Here is a 17783-nt window from a genome sequence, read left to right as displayed (position 1 = left end):
TGGATCTATTTCTTGGGAGGTGCAGGGGGCCACCACTCGCCATCGCTCAACCAGACTCCTGTCGGGCTATAAATGCCAGCCTCCGAGCCCCTCAAAAATGCGAATCGGAAGAACAGGTCTTCGGGTTTATCGTCAGAATCACTATCAGCCAAAAGAATCGATTTGGGGTCAATGTTGGTGCCCAGGTCACGATTAACAAGACGAGGATTTGTCTGTAGCTCCAGGCCATCATGACCATGGCGGTGCCAGGTGAATTCCCCGCGCTTGTCTTCATCAAGATAACCACGCCAGCGCTCTACGTCATTGAGAAGAACCGAGACACCGTCCACCGCTAGATCTGCCATACGCTCGTGTTCCCACAGAGCGAATGTAATGTTGCCATTGCCGCGCCAAGTGTTGTTCGATCCCACCTCTGGCAGGGAGATATTCACGGATGCTGTCGTTATATTGGGATAAGTAGCACCCCACCAGCCATGGATTCCATCTCCGAGCGGTGCTTGCTCTCCTAAAGCTGCCGGAGTCTCAATGATCGAGGCGAAGCCCCACCGCGCAACTCCGTTGATGAAAAGACCCAGCAGCAGACCCTGGTAGATGAGCGAGGGCCGAGTGGGAAAGGCTGTGCCCGGCATAAGGAGAATGGCAAGGATGTAATGATGAATTCGAAGGCGAAGACCAGGGAGGGGAAGCAAAATCAAGATGATGAGTCCCATGGTACAGTATATCTTCAAATACCGTGGGAGCAGACCTCCCTGGCGAATTTGCCACGCCTGACTCAGGATAATCGAGATCACAATTGGGATGACAAGAGCCAATGCCAATTTTGCCCCGGGTTGTTTCTGAATATCCATCGGGGTAAGACGCTGCAATGGAATCAACCGTGCAAAGGTGTAGTTGTTCAGAGCTCCAATGAAAAGTGGGGGTAGGAAAAGGAACAACTTTGAAAGCTGATAGATAGGCGAGGAGATTGGCTGCAAAAGCGGCGCTGCGCAGAACTTGTAAAGTACGTAGACGACAAATGACGCTGGTAGCAGCCGTGATAGAAGACTGGAGACAAGGTCGGCTAAGAAAGGATACGAGGGTGGGTCTCCAACAAGTCCAGTATGGCAGAACACCATGAAGAATGTACTGAAAAACAGCACGGGCGGCGATGTACAGAAGAGCCACAATACCCCAACGGCAGCAGCGGTAATTCCAAGAAGCGTCCAGCGTGGATCTGCCGGGCAGCTAGCTTGCGGCGAGGATAGCTGGAGAAAGCTGAAAGCCTTCGGGAAGGTCGATTGGAACCCGGCGGAGAGAATGCCGTGTTGCTTGACCGATGGGAAAGAGTGCGCTGCACCTTCAAGCTTGACAACACCGCAGCCGCCATCGTTCGAGATTGCACCGACATGGATTGCTGCCTGGCAAATAAAGCTATCCGCACGGTAAAGTGCCACATCCGAGGAATCCGGCTTAGGTCCTCCAATGACTAGGCCTTGATAGTTGTATGTTTGATTTCCCACAATGTAAGGCTCCAGCAATTTGGTATCACGGCAATTCGCAGGACACCGGAAGGGAATAGTCGAAGAAGAAAATGGACGGCAGTCGTTTCCGTTAATACCACACCCATTTCCGAACTCCCTAAATCAATCGCATTAATATCATACCTATATGAGGTTGCATTTCGACACGTACCAGAAGTTCGTCGAGCATGACAACGTCTGAGGCCGACCGTACCCTTCGATATAACCGGAAGAACGCGAGTGCAATAAAATCAAAAACCAAGGCAAGAACCAAGATACATAGAGCAGCAATAAAAGTACAGTCTTAAATTTGCGCTTGGGAAAGAGACGGTCGAGATATTGGACTGGAAGCTCTTGGACTCGCGGAAACAGCGGTTTCAATAGAAGCATATGCGGTGGATCGGGACCCTTGACCCAATTGGCGGTGGCGCGACCGACCTTTCGGAGCGGTAGCGGCACCCATCCCCAGCGAAATGACTTGGATGACTCCCGCAGCCAGATGGGAAGAGTGCTGCCAGCCTCGACATCCGGCGGCGGGAGGTCTTCGGAAGCCTCGGGATCGTTGAGACGATCATCATCTTCAAGCAGTGGGGGAACATATAGTCTGGCGGCCTCCTCTCGGCCCTCTCCAAACATGGCGAATCGTTGGCTTGGAAGGAGAGTGTGGTGTAGTTGGAGTTACTAAAAATGAACGCAACGCACGATGGGGTATTAAGGTATGACGGCGGTCGGTGGCTGATGGCCGCTAGCGTGCGATGGGCCGTGGGGATCTCCGTTGATTGGTATGGAAGGCGGAAGATCACCAGGAACGCGGCCCTGAAACGAATAGAGAGATTTAACTGTGCTAGGCCGATATCATGAAGAGACAGAGATATAAATACAAAAAGGCAAAGGTATGGGAAGAAAGAGAGACGAGGTACGAGATGAGATCTGGGGAAGAGACACCGAAGGCGGATCCGTCAGGCAGCCAAGGCACCCAGGCACCCAATCAGAACGACGCGTGACGGTGTCCACAGGGTGGCAACACGATCTCTCCGCCGATAATCTATCTTGGATGATCTTCAATTCGGGAAATCTTACAAAGATTGCACTAATGCAGGGAAAATCTTCGGGTGCGATCTGAGCTTTTCAAACTGTATCGTCGTTCCATCCGTGGTGTTCGTCCTACGCTGTGTGACAATAAGGCCAGGGATTACAGCCCTGATACTGAATGACGGAAAAGACATGATTGGTAGCGTTCCTAGGGGCTTTCTGAGAAATTGAAGACCCCAGTTCCATCCAGAAAGATAAATTTGCGCAAATGACTATGCAACATACTAACAGCCGTTACCTTGACTTTTATGTCCTGATCGTAGTATCGACCTTATTGTCGTCATTCTAATGTTGCCTTTGCCCAAATGACTAGGAGCCAATCTACGGGTGAATGGCACCACCATATCAGCATCCATAGGAACACAAGCTACCCGAATGTACCTATAAATTTCCCGCCTGGGCATACTCCTAATAGAGGCAGACCATGCTTCTTGGTCAAATTAATTCAAAATACCTTGGGGAAGTCAAACGTGTTGGCCATCCCGGCTAGAAGATGAAGGCGATACCAGACATGAAAAAGGATATCAAACAAGAAATCCAAATAGAGGCATTCCGATTGTACTTAAAAAATGATACTAGGGATGATGTCTGAAACAGCTCACTAGAATGTGAATAGCTTCTTGTTTTGGTTAAATTGTATAGATATCTGCTGAACTCATCCACATAGCACGACCTAACAGGCCCTTTCCAAGCAAATAGATGCTTTGAACATCATGATATATATAGGTACACATTGAGGGGAACCAACCAAAATTCAACAGGTCCAGTCTTCTCGCCTCGAAGATAACAATCGGCCCACATCTCCGGATGCTGACTTTGCGAAAGGCATTGCAGCATGGACATGGTAATGACTATCCACTGACCTCAGCATTTCCAACTTTGTGTCTAAATCCAATCGCAATCCCGAAGATCACATCACTTCTTGGCAAAACGGTTCAAACAATCAATCAATCGAAACCTAACAAGAGACACACAAGCAACGTCCAACACTTGTCACTTTTGTCAACGTCACCAAACAACTTCGGCTTTCCCACTTTGACTCCTGATCGTTCATTCTCCACTGGACTAGGATGGCACACTGAACAACGGATACAAATCATTCAGCTTGTCTGCTCATGTCCCTTATGAGGGTCACAGTCTTCAGTCTTTGTCTGTTCAAAGAGACATTGTTGCATGACAAATCTAATACGGCACATTTGTCATGAGTGTGGTATGTCTTCCGAACGTCCCCCCCCTTGAATATCAAATGACGAAACTAATATTTCTCAGCTCACGGCCCAGATCAAATCAAAAGAAAAATCCAAATCACGTCTCGATGTACAATACCTTCGACCAAAGTGATGATGCTCACGGGCTTGGAGTGACTAAATAACTTTTCTTGTGATTCGACGATCCATTTTCGACCAACACTCCGGCCGTGGGACAACTTCACTTCTTCGATCGGAATCTCTAGAGATATCTTGTTGCTCCTGGCGAGAGTAATTGAGTTTCTCGGTGATATCTCAAAATTTCGAAATCTCTGGACCCGAACTTCTTGAAATGTCAGATCGGGGTGATTTCGAAAGAAATCTAGGAAGACATCTTGACTGTGTAGGGTAGCTGTGAAATCTTGGATAATTTTATCTCGTGTAGGAATATATCCCCCTTTCCTAATATATGCTATATAATAGGCAAGGCCACATTGAGTCCTCATCCCCAACAATTTTCGATTTCATCAGGTAAGAACATGTACATCAATTACTTTATACTCACCATATCAAAATTGGTGCCTTGGTGCCTGAACAAACTGTGGGGTCAACCCGCGCTCACAAATAATTGAACCCTCACCCCGCACGAGCGTTGAGCTCTCCAACCAGCACAATGCCTCTAATCCCCGAGAATCAAGACCTCGCCGAAGAAATTGAAGCTGTAAATGCCATCTACGAGCCAGATACAATAACCGTAACCCGCACGGCCCCCGCAAACGCGACATCCAAAAACACACTCGACCTAGGAATTCCCGCGCACTCCAATAGCAACATCCATACCACAGTGGTTACCCTCCAAATCCCAGAACAACAAAACCTATCCTTCATTCTCGGTTTCGAAGCCTCATACCCAGACTCCCGACCCGCGGTACTGGGAACAGCATCAACCGCCGCACGCGGGGAAGGCAAGATCGCCATCGATGTATTAGAGGATATCGTACAACGGACCTGGCAGGCCGGCGCCGTGTGTCTGTTCGATGTAATCAGCGAAGCCGTCGATGTATTCCCGGAATTGAGTATCGGGCGGGATGATGTCGGGGACTCGTCTACTCAGACACCAATTATCGACGCGTCGACCGCCACGGACGCCTTTGAAACTCTGTCCCTGCGCGACGCGTTCGGCCTCGATGCCCCGCCCGAATGGATCCTCTCAGACGTGGTCTCCGAGAAAAAATCGGTTTTCGTGGGTCGTGTTGCCCGTGTTACTTGTCTTGCGCAGGCGCAGGCTTTTATTGATCATCTTACGGCTACGGATCGGAAGGTTGCGGCCGCGACACATAATATTAGTGCCTGGCGCATTCGGCAGAAGAAGGCTGGGGATGGGGAGGGTGAGACTGTGGTTCAGGATTATGATGATGATGGGGAGACTGCTGCTGGGGGTCGGTTGTTGCATGTTATGCAGTTGATGGATGTGTGGAATGTTGTGGTTGTTGTTACGCGGTGGTATGGCGGCATTCAACTTGGTCCGGCGCGGTTTCGGCTCATTAATGATGTTGGTCGGGATGCTTTGGTTAAGGGCGGGTTTACGAAGGAGAAGGAGGAGGCTTCGGGTGCAGAGAAAGGGAAGAAGAAGGGAAAGAAATGAGAGGACTGGTGATATCCCTAATGGTTTTGGTATGTTCGAGAGACCCTGAACATGGTTTCATTCACATGGGAAAATTTTTGGCCCGTGCGAGATGGATAGCATGAAACACCCGAGCAGGCATCAATCGCACTAGAACTGCGGATACAACCTTCCTATTTGGAAAGTGTCAGATACTTTATGTCTGTCCGACGAGTTACCGCACTGGGGAAATGGTGTGACCCATTACAACGCTGGCTGCAGACTACTGTCGACAAGCAATGCTTGAATTTCATCGGACACAGAGAAATCCCCACTTGAATCCTGCGAGCTGGGAGCCACAGCGGCATCATTGGGCAGGTTCACAGCTCACATGCAGGGCTTGCTTTGGCGCTCACGACTTGGTCAATGTCATATATGTGAAGCACACCGGTCCGAGTACATAGGCAACTTCGGACTGCCGCAAGCGACATAAAACCGCTGCTTTGGCAGATGTACATTTAATGTCTCGAATAGAAAGAGTTGATAGTGCACGCTATCGAACAAGTCCAAATCAGGTACTTACCATATACTACATGTAGTTTCCCAGGGCATATTGACTATGTGCATGCTTGGCCAATACAACGCACTGTTCCTATAAACAACATGCTTTAGATCTGTAGTTACACATTATATTGGCCCTGGATGTCATTTTACTGAAACCCGCGAGGTTTATTTGCACACTGCGTTATTACTACGATGACCTGTCTCGCGCTATCTCCCTTGGAGAGGCCTAAGGTTTGGCGTCGATTAGCCACTGACGTATGTAGAATATGAAACCATTTGCGCTATATGGCCACTCTCATACGAACCATCATGCGAAGTGTTATTGGAGGACCTTATGCCCAATTCCAAGGGTCTACGTACTGTGGGCGCTTAGATCAAAATAGTCATGCATGGGCAAAGAGGGGAGAGTGCTAGGTTGATGATTTGATTACAATAATAGACCAGAGGTTTAATTGCCATCAAGTAATAAGGAGTAACATTGGAAGAATGGTACACAGGGGGGAGTTTGCAATATACTAAGTTAATATATATATATATATTTATATATAACTATATATTCGATTTGTCAAGGCAAACCCACCAGATGCTACCATAGTATACGACGGACTAACAGACGAGTCACAGCAGCGCCAGATACAAACCTTGATTGCGTCTCTCGGGTTTCATTTTCGAACTCGCAAACACAGGTCCCTATCCCAGTTCTCGGCTAGGCCAGCCGAGTATTGCGGTCTGTCCGAAATGACAGGGAGTCAACCTGGTGATTCTCATTTCCGAGCTTTGTGGTGTAGATAGTTCTTTGGGGAAACTAGGCAATAGGCTTTATGCCCCGTACAAAGTATGTTGTAGTGGCTTCCATATACAACATAGTTTCTAGCGGAGATGGAATCCGCCAAGTACATTTGGTGGAGCTGTGGCCTCACCAAGATGATCCTGGACCACGTTTATAAAATTACAATGTAGTATGCTTGACATCGCTATAGAGATCTTGAAAATTAAAATTGACACATTCCATTCGGAGATGTCACACTTTAATCATATGAACCTTGTTGAACTCATCTTCTAAACCTCAAGACTTGGCACAGGGGGGAAGACTTTGTACCGAGTACCCCACACATAAGTGCCGGTGTTAGATAGATTGGATGAAGACTGAACTGAGGATGCCCACTTTGGATTACATGTTCTTGTTTCACTGCGTCATAGGTTTGGGTACAAATCGCAAGGGCTAACGATGGACACTATGGAGTAGGTGGTACGGAGGTGAACATGAAACACATCTGTCGACGTTCGTAATTGGCAACCTCAGAAGCGAGAAGAAAAAAAAATCAAAAAAAATCAGGGCGGCTACAACGACAGCCAATGCATCGGAGGTTTGTGTGCTAGCGGTTGATGGTGCGACAAATCCAGGGGGTGGAAAAGTCTTGTACCTTGCAGTCTGTGCGATGTGGTTGGCTCTTCTCCAGCCGCCCATCGCCCCAGTTCAGCGGGTATCGAGCTGTCTCTCGGGTTTTCCTACTGGTCATCTTTTGATTTTGAACCGTTCAGCTTTTCACCGTCTAAACATCCGAACCTCAGTGGACAAAATGGAAAAACATGACTTCTGAAACATCCCCTCTCCCGCTTGGCCTTCCCCACCCTCCAGGTCTGTGGATATACACATACAATCGATCGACCAAGCGGATGTCTCTACACTTTCGGAGATCACACCAAGTGTGTCTGGTTAATTGCCATGTACGTAGCATCGGACCATTCAGAGGCTGAGACTCGGAATTTTCGAGATGCTTGAAGGGCCCGAGAGTAACCCCATGTCTGTATATATAATCCCTGATGCCAATGTTGCATGGCTTTTCTTTTCCTTTCTTCTTTAGTACATTTCATTCTCTTCTTTTCTTATTTCTATCAATTCGACATTCAGGCTAGACCTGTGTCACTTTCCTTTTTTTTGATCTTTTTGCCTGTGGCAAAATATCATACATTCCTTTCGTGAAATCCCGGTTTTGATATATAAAACAAAAACGCTATCGCTATTGTTCATCAACAAAGAGATATTGAAAATAGCATCCGGCAAATTTGAATCAGTTTGTTTCACTTCACTCTGACACAAAGGTATTGTTTTGTTGTCTTTGTTTCAACGTTGCCTCCGATCTATATCCGTCTGATCTATTGTGGGAGATATATGGTCTATTGATGGACGCTATCTGCCTTGCGTACAATAGACCCCTCAATGAGACTGTCAATATATATACTCCTGAACCTCTCGCCTTGTCTCTCACATTTATAAGTCTCTCATCACAACGCTAACATTCCACTACAAGATCCATTCCTTTTGACATCTGATTCCATTCGTCTGGCACGAATCGATTCCATTTGCAACATTTATTTGTCGACCAAGATCTCAAGCAACCCCAAAAGTGCAATCATCCAAGATGTTCATCACCTCCAAAGTGATCGCTGCCCTGATGGGCGCCTCCATGGTCAACGCCCACATGATCATGAGTACCCCCACTCCTTACAGCAAAGACAGTCTCAACAACTCGCCTCTGGCAGCAGACGGCAGTGACTTCCCCTGCAAGCTTCGTGACAACGCCTTCGAGGCCCCCTCCACCGAGACAATCATCGCCATCGGCGAGTCCCACCCTCTGTCCTTCGTCGGCAGCGCCACCCACGGTGGTGGTTCCTGCCAGATCAGTCTGACCACCGACCTAAAGCCCTCCAAGTCCTCCGAGTGGAAGGTCATCAAGTCCTTCGAGGGCGGCTGCCCCGCCGATGTCGATGGCAACATGTCCGGCGGTCCCGACGTCATCGATCCCTACTCTTTCAACTTCACTATTCCTGACGGCATCTCCGCTGGCAAATACACCCTCGCCTGGACCTGGTTCAACCGCATCGGCAACCGCGAGATGTACATGAACTGCGCTCCCATCACTGTCTCGGGTGGCTCCTCCAAGCGCTCCCCCGAGGAACTCGAGAGACGCGCTGCTAGCTTCCCTCCCATGTTTGTCGCAAACGTCAATGGCTGCACTACCCCGGAAAGTGTTGATATCCGCTTCCCTCAGCCAGGTGACATTGTCGAGTATGACGGTAAACCCGCCAATCTCGCAAAGGAGGGCTCCGAAGCTTGTACCGGTACTGCTACCTTCGGCGGCTCCGGTAATACTACCTCGGGTTCTTCTAGCTCTGGCTCAGACTCTGGCTCCAGTTCATCTGTGCCTGCTTCCCCTGCCTCTTCCTCTGCCCCGGCAGAGACCGCCTCCACCGCACCCGCCTCGGTATCCGCGGCTCCAGCCCCAGAAGCTACTCCATCCAGCTCACCCGCTGAGACCGAGCCCGAGCCCACGTCTTCTTCAGCAGCTGCCCCAGCTCCCGTGGCAACCTCTTCGTCCTCCGGCTCTGGATCCGCCTCCAACTCTAGCTCGGGTGCTCTGACGGGTAGCTGCAGTACCGAGGGCCAGTGGAACTGCATTTCAGGCACTTCCTTCCAGCGTTGTGCTTCTGGTACCTGGACCAACGCTCAGCAGATGTCGACTGGCACGCAGTGCAATGCTGGTCAGAGCGCGGAGCTTGTTGTCACTGCCAGCAAGAAGGCGCGTCATATCTCAAGTATGCGCTTCCGCAACCGTGCTTTCGGTGCTCACCACGCCCATGCGCTTAGTTAGATACACAACATGATCCGCCGGCTTCGGATGTTGTGCACTTTCTTCCATCTCTGAATGGTTCTATGATTCCTTTCTCTTCTTGGTCTTTCTTTTCTGCTAGGCTGGTCCTTTTACTGTTCGGTGCATTTTAAATCCCTTTCTTCCTGTACATTTAGGAGATGAGACTAGGAAAATAGGACATCTCAGGGTTTCGATATAAGATATCCATTTCTCTATACTGCGTGGCTTGGTGTTGTATATCAGTAGCCAGTAGATTAGTGCTGCTCAAACAACAGAGTTGTTTGTTGCCCATTAAAAAAAAATTCTTGGTAAAAGAGAGGACGTCAACTTTCAGAATGACCATCTGGGCACTGCTTAACCATCATAACTTCAATAGATCGATGAGTTCCTTGTCCCCCAGATGGAGGATATCCCGAGGTATGCACTCAGGGGAGCTATAGAGATCCAGAGTCTACATCACCTCCAGCATGCTTTTGTTGAGCCTTTCGGTGTCATCTTAGTTGATATTGCCCAGATAAACTTAATAAGTGAGTGATGTTTACTAGTTATCTATGGATGTAAGATCGCACCTGCCAGAGATAGACCCACTTGTGGGACCTCACGTGATAGCTCCGATTAGATAATGGCAGCATATGTGCGCTAGCCCACATATGGCAGGAAGGGCTTAGGGTTCGCCGCCCCACTGCATTTTCTCACTAAGCGAAAAAATCCACACCCAGTTGTGAAGCCCCCCGACTCAGAGAGATTGGATCTTCAACCTCACCTCGACACCGACCAGCAACAATGGCCTCCCGCCCGACTGTCTCGATCGCCACGGCTGCGGGCAAGCCCTCCGGGGCCTCCCACCCCCTTCCCACTGTGTTCTCTGCTCCTATCCGCCCGGATATTGTCCAGTATGGCTCGCCAAAAACCTTGGATTCATAAATCGATGGAGGGGAAGTGCTGACCGTCGCTCTATAGGCATGTTCACACTGGTATGGCCAAGAACAAGCGTCAGCCTTACGCCGTGAGCGAGAAGGCTGGTGAACAGACCTCCGCTGAGTCCTGGGGTACCGGTACGTTATTTGGCACATTTTTCGAGATTGGAAGAATCGGATCCGGATTTGCGAAAGAAGAAAAATTTGCGATCATCGGATTCTTTTCTATGGAGAACAATAACTGACTGGATTGCTTCCAATTGAATAGGTCGTGCTGTCGCCCGTATTCCCCGTGTCTCCGGTGGTGGTACTCACCGTGCCGGTCAGGCTGCCTTCGGTAACCAGTGTCGTTCCGGTCGTATGTTCGCCCCTACCAAGGTCTGGCGCAAGTGGCACCAGAAGGTCAACGTTGGCCAGCGGTATGTTGAATCCGGTTGAACGAATTGAACGCCTAGAGAATTCGGAGGAACTAATAAATTTCCCGCGTATAGTCGTTTCGCTACTGCCTCCGCTCTGGCTGCTTCTGCCTCCCCCGCTCTGCTCTTCGCCCGCGGTCACCGTGTCGCCAACGTCCCCGAGGTTCCCCTCGTCGTTGAGTCCAAGGCCGTTGAGTCCCTGAACAAGACCAAGGCCGCCATCGCCCTCCTCCAGGCTGTCGGTGCCGGTGCCGATCTCGTCAAGGTCCAGAAGTCCCGCAAGATGCGCGCTGGTAAGGGTAAGCTCCGTAACCGCCGCTTCCGCCAGCGCCGCGGACCCCTGGTTGTCTACAACCCCGAGACCGACGGCAAGGACCTCGTCAAGGCCTTCCGCAACATCCCCGGTGTCGAGACCTCGCCCGTCTTCTCCCTCAACCTCCTCCAGCTCGCCCCCGGTGGTCACCTCGGTCGCTTCGTCATCTGGACCTCCTCGGCCTTCGAGGCTCTCGACCAGGTCTACGGCACCACCACCAGCCCCTCGGCTCTCAAGCGGGATTACCTCCTGCCCTCCAACGTTGTGGCCAACGCTGACCTGACCCGTCTCATCAACTCCTCCGAAATCCAGTCCGTCCTCCAGGCTCCCAAGGGTGAGGCCCGCACCAAGCGCGTCAACGTCCAGAAGAAGAACCCCCTCCGCAACAAGCAGGTCATGCTCCGTCTCAACCCCTACGCCGCTGCCTACTCCAAGCAGAAGCTTGGACAGCAGTCCGTCGAGGGTGGCAAGCCTACTGCTCCTGCCGAGTCCTTCATCAGCACTCTCTACGAGAACTAAGCGGGTCTTTCTTTGCCCCCCTGCTATTTCTTTGTTAACTGTGTTTCCGTTGGCAAAATGGTAGTCAGCAAAAATGAATCAATGCCTTTTTTGCAATACCCATGGGTCTATTTGGAGTAGTAATGTGATCGGTTTCCATGTTTATCTAAGTGACCCTCGAATTCTTTGTATCTTGCATGGTAAGTTGTGTAGATGTAGATGGGTCGAAGAGTTTGGTCTTTTGGGGATGGCTATTTGGTCTGTCAGACTTTCCTGTCTTAGCAAGAACATCATTTACATGGATAGATGTGGATGTGTCAATACTTCCGCTGATCACAACTATTTCCAATCGAGTATTATGACTGCCTTCTGCCAAAGCTTAATGCGAAGAGCCAGATCCGGTTCTTTTCTATGGCCACTTTGAGATTACAGGCTAGGAGTGTGGATGAGTGATCTTCCCATTCAGACACTTTCTTCGCTCCTCGTTTCGATCACCTCCAGGATCTGTGTATTTGAACTGGTTGCTTGTTTCTTGTAGTTTACTGGTCGCTCGCTCGACATTTTTATATTGTTGCTGGCAACTCGCCCGGTTATACTTCATGGTTGTGGAATGTGCTTCCGCAAAATCAGTTGTCTGACTCGGCATACCGTACCAGGGGAGTGCCTCGTCATTTCTCTTCCATAGAGCCAACTAACTTCTATATCCTTTACACTATCATCCTTATCAGAAGCTAGTTATAATCTAGAATGGTAGTTATCATGACTAAATGAAAGAAATTTCTAAAATATATATTTACACGTAGCTATGATAATCGCCTTATCTAGCAAATATTATTTTTACCCCACCATTGTTAGAGAATATGCTGATTTTCTCATTTTAAAATGAGTTATTTCGAATATTTGAGTACATCATTACTAGACAATTCATTCCATGATGATTATATATGTAAACGAAGTTCTACCCAACCTGGGAAGGTTCGGGCAGATGCATAATAAAAAGTCAATTTGTCCCAAAGAAACCAGATGCGGCTCTCTCTGAAGGTTTGAAGTCTTGGTGAAAAACCTGTCTACTACTTATATAGTAGATAGCTCGATCTATATCACCTCAATTGATCCCGGATAAAAAATATTCATGCATATGTGACGAGATGCCAATTGAAATATCACATGTTACAAGCCTCCTCACAGCCCGAGCTAGTACCTAGGCATAAACTATAAACCCAATGCAGGCACATGGAAACCGTTCTAATTAATTCATGCATGATCTCAGATACACCGGGCAAGCTCGTGTGAAACATACATTATGGCTTGCTGAGCTAGCGCGAGCGGTTCCTGACATGGCAGCTACGCCATAAAATGCCGCCCATAATATGTTGTATATTGATTAGCATCCAAGGGAATTGATGACTGATACTCGGCATCTATAGAGGTCTACGGGTATTGGTTGTTCAGGCTCGGCATTTAGAGAGGAATAGCAAATCGAAAAGAAAAAGGCGATTGAAGCATTACGCAAGCTGAAACACGGGATCTTGAAATTAGATAAAGAAGCATTCGAGCATATCTTGTTCCGCAACTTCACATGCCACTGTTTTGCAATATAATTGACTTTTTGTTTGCCCCGTTCGTTCCTCGGAAATACATAGCTTCCTACGGAGTAGACATAGCACTCCGTATGGCGGCAGAACATCAAAATTGGCACGGGAGTATAGAAAATAGAGTTTGCTTGGTGTCCTTCCGTTTTCAAGATTTATGTATGCACCCTGCATGCAACTCGTGTACAACATATCAGCCTTGGAAGTTGAGGACTCTAGGGTTACCTATACTATCACGGAGTACAAAACAAGTGACCCGGAGATTTCAATGCCAAAGCCGATGATCGTTTAAGCGGAATGCCGTTTTGGGCACCGGGCACCGGAAATCAGGGACGTGCAAGTGCAAGGGCGGATTGCCAAGAACATCGTCAGGGTCCGCGGCTGATACTCGGAGGCACTTGGGAGTCCGGGATCTTACGTCATTTGAAGAGCTTTTTTCTCTTCTGCATGTTGATGCTATTAATTCGATTGGTTGGGAGGTCACTACTTCACTAGGACTGTATTGACTGTATTGACTGAATTGGCTGTATATTGACTGCATGTTGGTGGTTAGAGGGTGTTCCATTTTCAACGACGTTGGTTTTGAGGTCGCACGTTGTACGCGTAAAGCCTACCTACATCTAGGAAGAATCCATGGATACATAGTAGGTATTACATAAAAGTGCGAGGGTTTCCGAGGTTGTCTAGGTATAGATGTACTAGTATTCTATCAAGTATTCCTCTAGTAAAGTTAAATTGTTATGCAACATCGATCAGGAACATACATATTAGCCGAGAGATAAAACGGTTCAAGCCGTGCGATCGGAGGGTTAAATCTCCGATGCCGCGAGAAAACAAAGACAAAAAAAAAACGACAAAAAGTAAAAAGAAAAGAAAAACGTCCAAAGAGCGGTCTCGGTAAGATCAACCGAGCGGATAAGCTGCACGAGTAAGGGGAAAAAAACCCCCAATGGAACCTTGTACATGGGTACATAAACGCCCGGGTCTCGCACTGGACTCTACTCGCAGATCACAGAGCGGATGTCTAAGTATAGTCATGTCTCACTTGAGCACCTAATACGAATCGGTTCAGGGGTGCAATGCAAAACATGTTGCAGTAGTAATGTTGCAATACATTAGTGTCTGGGAATAGAATACGGTGGCTTTATGGAATGATATCCTTCCCCTCCGCATAGAATTGGGAAATGTTTTTTTATCGCCTATTACGCCATGTTGTACTTCGTACTTCGTAAGCCGTATAGAGAACCGTTTTACGTATAAACAACCGAATGAACTGAATAAAGTCAATTACCTAATGTGGATCATTATAACTACGGATTGTCTCAAGCCTTTCTATATAACTGATCTAATTGGGCTTTCAGACGGATTTATCCTCCGCTCATCCCAATTTTTTTTTTGGAGTCGTCGGTATTTATTCGGAGAAACTAGATCCCGTGAAAAGGAGGTTCCTTGGAAGAATTGACTTCTCTAAACTGCCGAGTTTGGAGTATGATTAACGGCGAAATCCCGAACTCCGGGTAACCCACGTCATTTCATCTCGGGCCTTTCCTAGAAGAGAAAACGCACACTCCAGGAGCTGAGTCCAAACCAGACGACGATCCCGAAGGCTTGCAGATCGGATCGCCAGAAATTGAGACATGCATCCTTCGTAGGTACGTGGTCAATTCCAGAGTTGCATCGCCGTTGAACAAGGATGCCAAGTAGACCTTAAAAGACCAGGGTTCCTTGAATAAAGAATATGTGGTAACCTTGGGAAATTCCCTATAACTTGGTAGACAATTTTGTTTTGGCATGTAAGTATTTTCTCTGATCGAAATGTACGGAGTAAGATAACCTTAGACGGTCTCAGCTTTAGCTCTTCATAGAGTACTCCGTACGGAGTACTCCGTGTAGTAGTTCGAATTTGGGAGATATATTAACCGGTGCAAAAACAGTACACTCCACTTGCGGACCACTAGGTCGATCCTCACCAGGCTATCCAAAAGTAAGATAGATAAGCCCTGCGGCCCCGACGCTGGGAAGGAGGATTTTCCCGTCTAGGCATCGAATCGCCTGCGCCACCATCCGGCCGAAGCCTAAAGGACCCACCTGTGAGGATGGTATTCTCTACAGAGTAAGCTCACTGGAAATTATTTTTTTTTCCCTTTCTCTGCTTATTCTTGCAATATTTTAACTTTATAGCTATATAAATCTTCCAGTTATACATCCATAGTAAAAGCCTCTTATGCTCACCTTGTTCGGAGTACTCCGTAGAGGTATCTGTATGGAAATGTATATTGCACATGTTCGTCAATCCTAGCAAACCCCGAAAGTCCTCTATTGGTGCACGTCTCACTTGAATGCCTAGGGCATGAGATTGGTCATTTTGTAGAAGTGTACTGCAGAGTGGGTACGAACTTTTTGCGTCTGAAAGGCACGAATATGTACTACGGAGTACGTACTAATGTCGCATCCTTGATCCTTGTGGAGGATTCGCCATTAATATAAGGATGCGGTAGTAGAGCGGATGAACCGGGTGAATATTCGGGGAGATTTCCACATTTTCCCCTATATTTTCCCTATTCCCCCAAGAGACGGAGTATGGACTGTCCCCCCACTTGGGAGCACGTCTATAATTGCCGTTAGAACAACGATTCCCGACGCCATTTCTCTGTGATCCAAGTTTGAAGACTCAATGCCGATGTCATGTATCCACTCTAAATAATGTAATGGGTTTATTTATTTAGTTTAATATCTCTTTTTTTTTTTTGAAAAAAAAAAGAGATTTCTTTAATTTACTTAATTTACTTAATTTCCTTTTCTGAACTAACCATAGAGACAATCAGACACACCCTATTCCTAATGTGGCGTCTTTGGAGCCGCCTAAACCAAAAGGGTTCGAACTGTCTCATTTCAATTTTTTTGCATTGACGTGGAGAAATCGATTTTATTCCGAGTAGCTAAATCTAATTTATATTAAGTCTAAAAAGCTGAACGTTCGTAATTTTGATGTACTCGGAATACTTAGCATTACTCTCACTGCTTAGGGCCTTTTTTCGAGTTCCATACCTGAATTCCCCTCCTTTCTCATCTTTCATCTGACACTTTCGGTCTGTTTGGAGCCTCGATCTCTTTAGGCTATTTTCATCGTTTTTTTTTTTTGGAGGGAGGGGCCTTTTGCTATACTCCCCTGAAGAAAACCTGGCCTTACCCTGCAGGAGAGAGGGGAAAGCTGAGGCTGGACGCCAGACAAGTTGCGACTGGGAGAGAACGTCAAAAAATCATTTCATTCCTAGTCTCTCGAATTTACAAGGGGCTACATCTAGTGGTTTTTTTTACCCTCTCCTTCTAGGGTACCACTGACTAGTGGAAGGCGGCACTTCCCTCGAGGCTATTTTGTTCATAAGCTGTGTGCCACCACCGGCCTACATCGATCATTCCGATCATTATCAACCCTATCGGTGTCATCTTGGGTCTTTCTTTCTTTTTGTCTCTCACACACCCATTCCGAATTCGGATATCGAAAAACGCCCCTCGGTGTTATTCTCTCCAATATACTTGGTGGTCTACCCACCCATTGCCGCCACTAATCCCTAGCTCTACGAGAATCTGTAGCCGAGATCTCGCTGCCGCCTGGTCTCCCCGATCTGCCACTTGCTCGAGCATCTCAGTATTCAGCAGTGACCTGTTGGGTTTCAAGTGCGGGGCTTTCGTTGTCAATACTTTGGCTCGATTCCGTGTGAACCTGCAACTTCATAGGCCCTCGTCTCAACCCTGGCAAATCCCTGGACGTTGGCACAAGCTACTGGGATACTGCAGACACCCTGGCACGGAAACCATGCAACTGAGACCGTGACTTCTCGGGACTAATGCGAGATGGTGGCCTTCTAAGCTAGCTTCAATTCCTTTCCCCCTTTCCGGCTTCACCGGCATACGCACCTTGCTGAGAGTTGACTATCTCGAGTGCCAATCTTTTCATCAAAAGCTCGCTGTCAATCGGTGTGCAAATTCCTCTCCCTCATCATTCCTGCTCATCATTCACTTCTGAGCCTGGAACGTATACGATCTATTTCGCTTTCCTGCCGCCTGATCCAAATTTGTTCCACTTTTGATTCAATTCTATCACTGTCCCTTGAAGACCGAGAAGTTAAATTGGTATGTGAAAAGCGCTTATCTCCCAGCAGAGGGAAATCGGAGAAACGAGCTCATGGCTAAGTAGCCCGCCTCCTTTTAATAGGTACCCTTTTTGTGTACGACTTTTTGGGATCTAAAGAAATCCAACGAGAAGCCGAGAGTCAGCCAAAGTTCACTCTTATCAAGTCATTTTTGGCCAAGTCCTTTCCTTGATACTATACCCATTCAAGGGTACGAAACCACTGAACGCACTGTTACACTATTTGTTGTCTGAGTCTGTTATGTAGACAGTCAAATTGCGTGAAGCACTCTGCCCCCACATATCATCCATCAGTC

At 47.8% G+C, this 17783-nt stretch overlaps 4 protein-coding genes across 4 annotated transcripts; 3 read left to right on the top strand and 1 right to left on the bottom strand.

The window, feature by feature from the left end:
* Nucleotides 1-5: 5 nt before the first annotated feature.
* N7537_005521 (LCCL domain-containing protein) lies at nt 6-2135 on the bottom strand (the record flags this gene model as incomplete). Its single annotated transcript, XM_056896578.1, has 2 exons — nt 6-1617; nt 1672-2135. 2 exons carry the CDS (start codon nt 2133-2135, stop codon nt 6-8), a joined length of 2076 nt encoding a protein of 691 aa, XP_056752363.1.
* A 2316-nt stretch (nt 2136-4451) lies between these two features.
* On the top strand, nt 4452-5423 carry N7537_005520 (IMPACT family protein; the record flags this gene model as incomplete). Its single annotated transcript, XM_056896577.1, has 1 exon — nt 4452-5423. One exon carries the CDS (start codon nt 4452-4454, stop codon nt 5421-5423), a length of 972 nt encoding a protein of 323 aa, XP_056752362.1.
* Nucleotides 5424-8368: 2945 nt separating this feature from the next.
* On the top strand, nt 8369-9598 carry N7537_005519 (lytic polysaccharide monooxygenase AA11 family protein; the record flags this gene model as incomplete). Its single annotated transcript, XM_056896576.1, has 1 exon — nt 8369-9598. One exon carries the CDS (start codon nt 8369-8371, stop codon nt 9596-9598), a length of 1230 nt encoding a protein of 409 aa, XP_056752361.1.
* Nucleotides 9599-10381: 783 nt separating this feature from the next.
* On the top strand, nt 10382-11763 carry N7537_005518 (60S ribosomal protein uL4; the record flags this gene model as incomplete). Its single annotated transcript, XM_056896575.1, has 4 exons — nt 10382-10491; nt 10559-10653; nt 10784-10934; nt 11007-11763. 4 exons carry the CDS (start codon nt 10382-10384, stop codon nt 11761-11763), a joined length of 1113 nt encoding a protein of 370 aa, XP_056752360.1.
* Nucleotides 11764-17783: the final 6020 nt, after the last annotated feature.

This window comes from Penicillium hordei (assembly GCF_028827395.1).
Source record: "Penicillium hordei strain IBT 12815 chromosome Unknown utg000003l_segment0_segment0, whole genome shotgun sequence".
In the NCBI taxonomy this organism is placed as follows: domain Eukaryota; kingdom Fungi; phylum Ascomycota; class Eurotiomycetes; order Eurotiales; family Aspergillaceae; genus Penicillium; species Penicillium hordei.
This window is presented reverse-complemented; position numbering and strand designations above follow the sequence as displayed.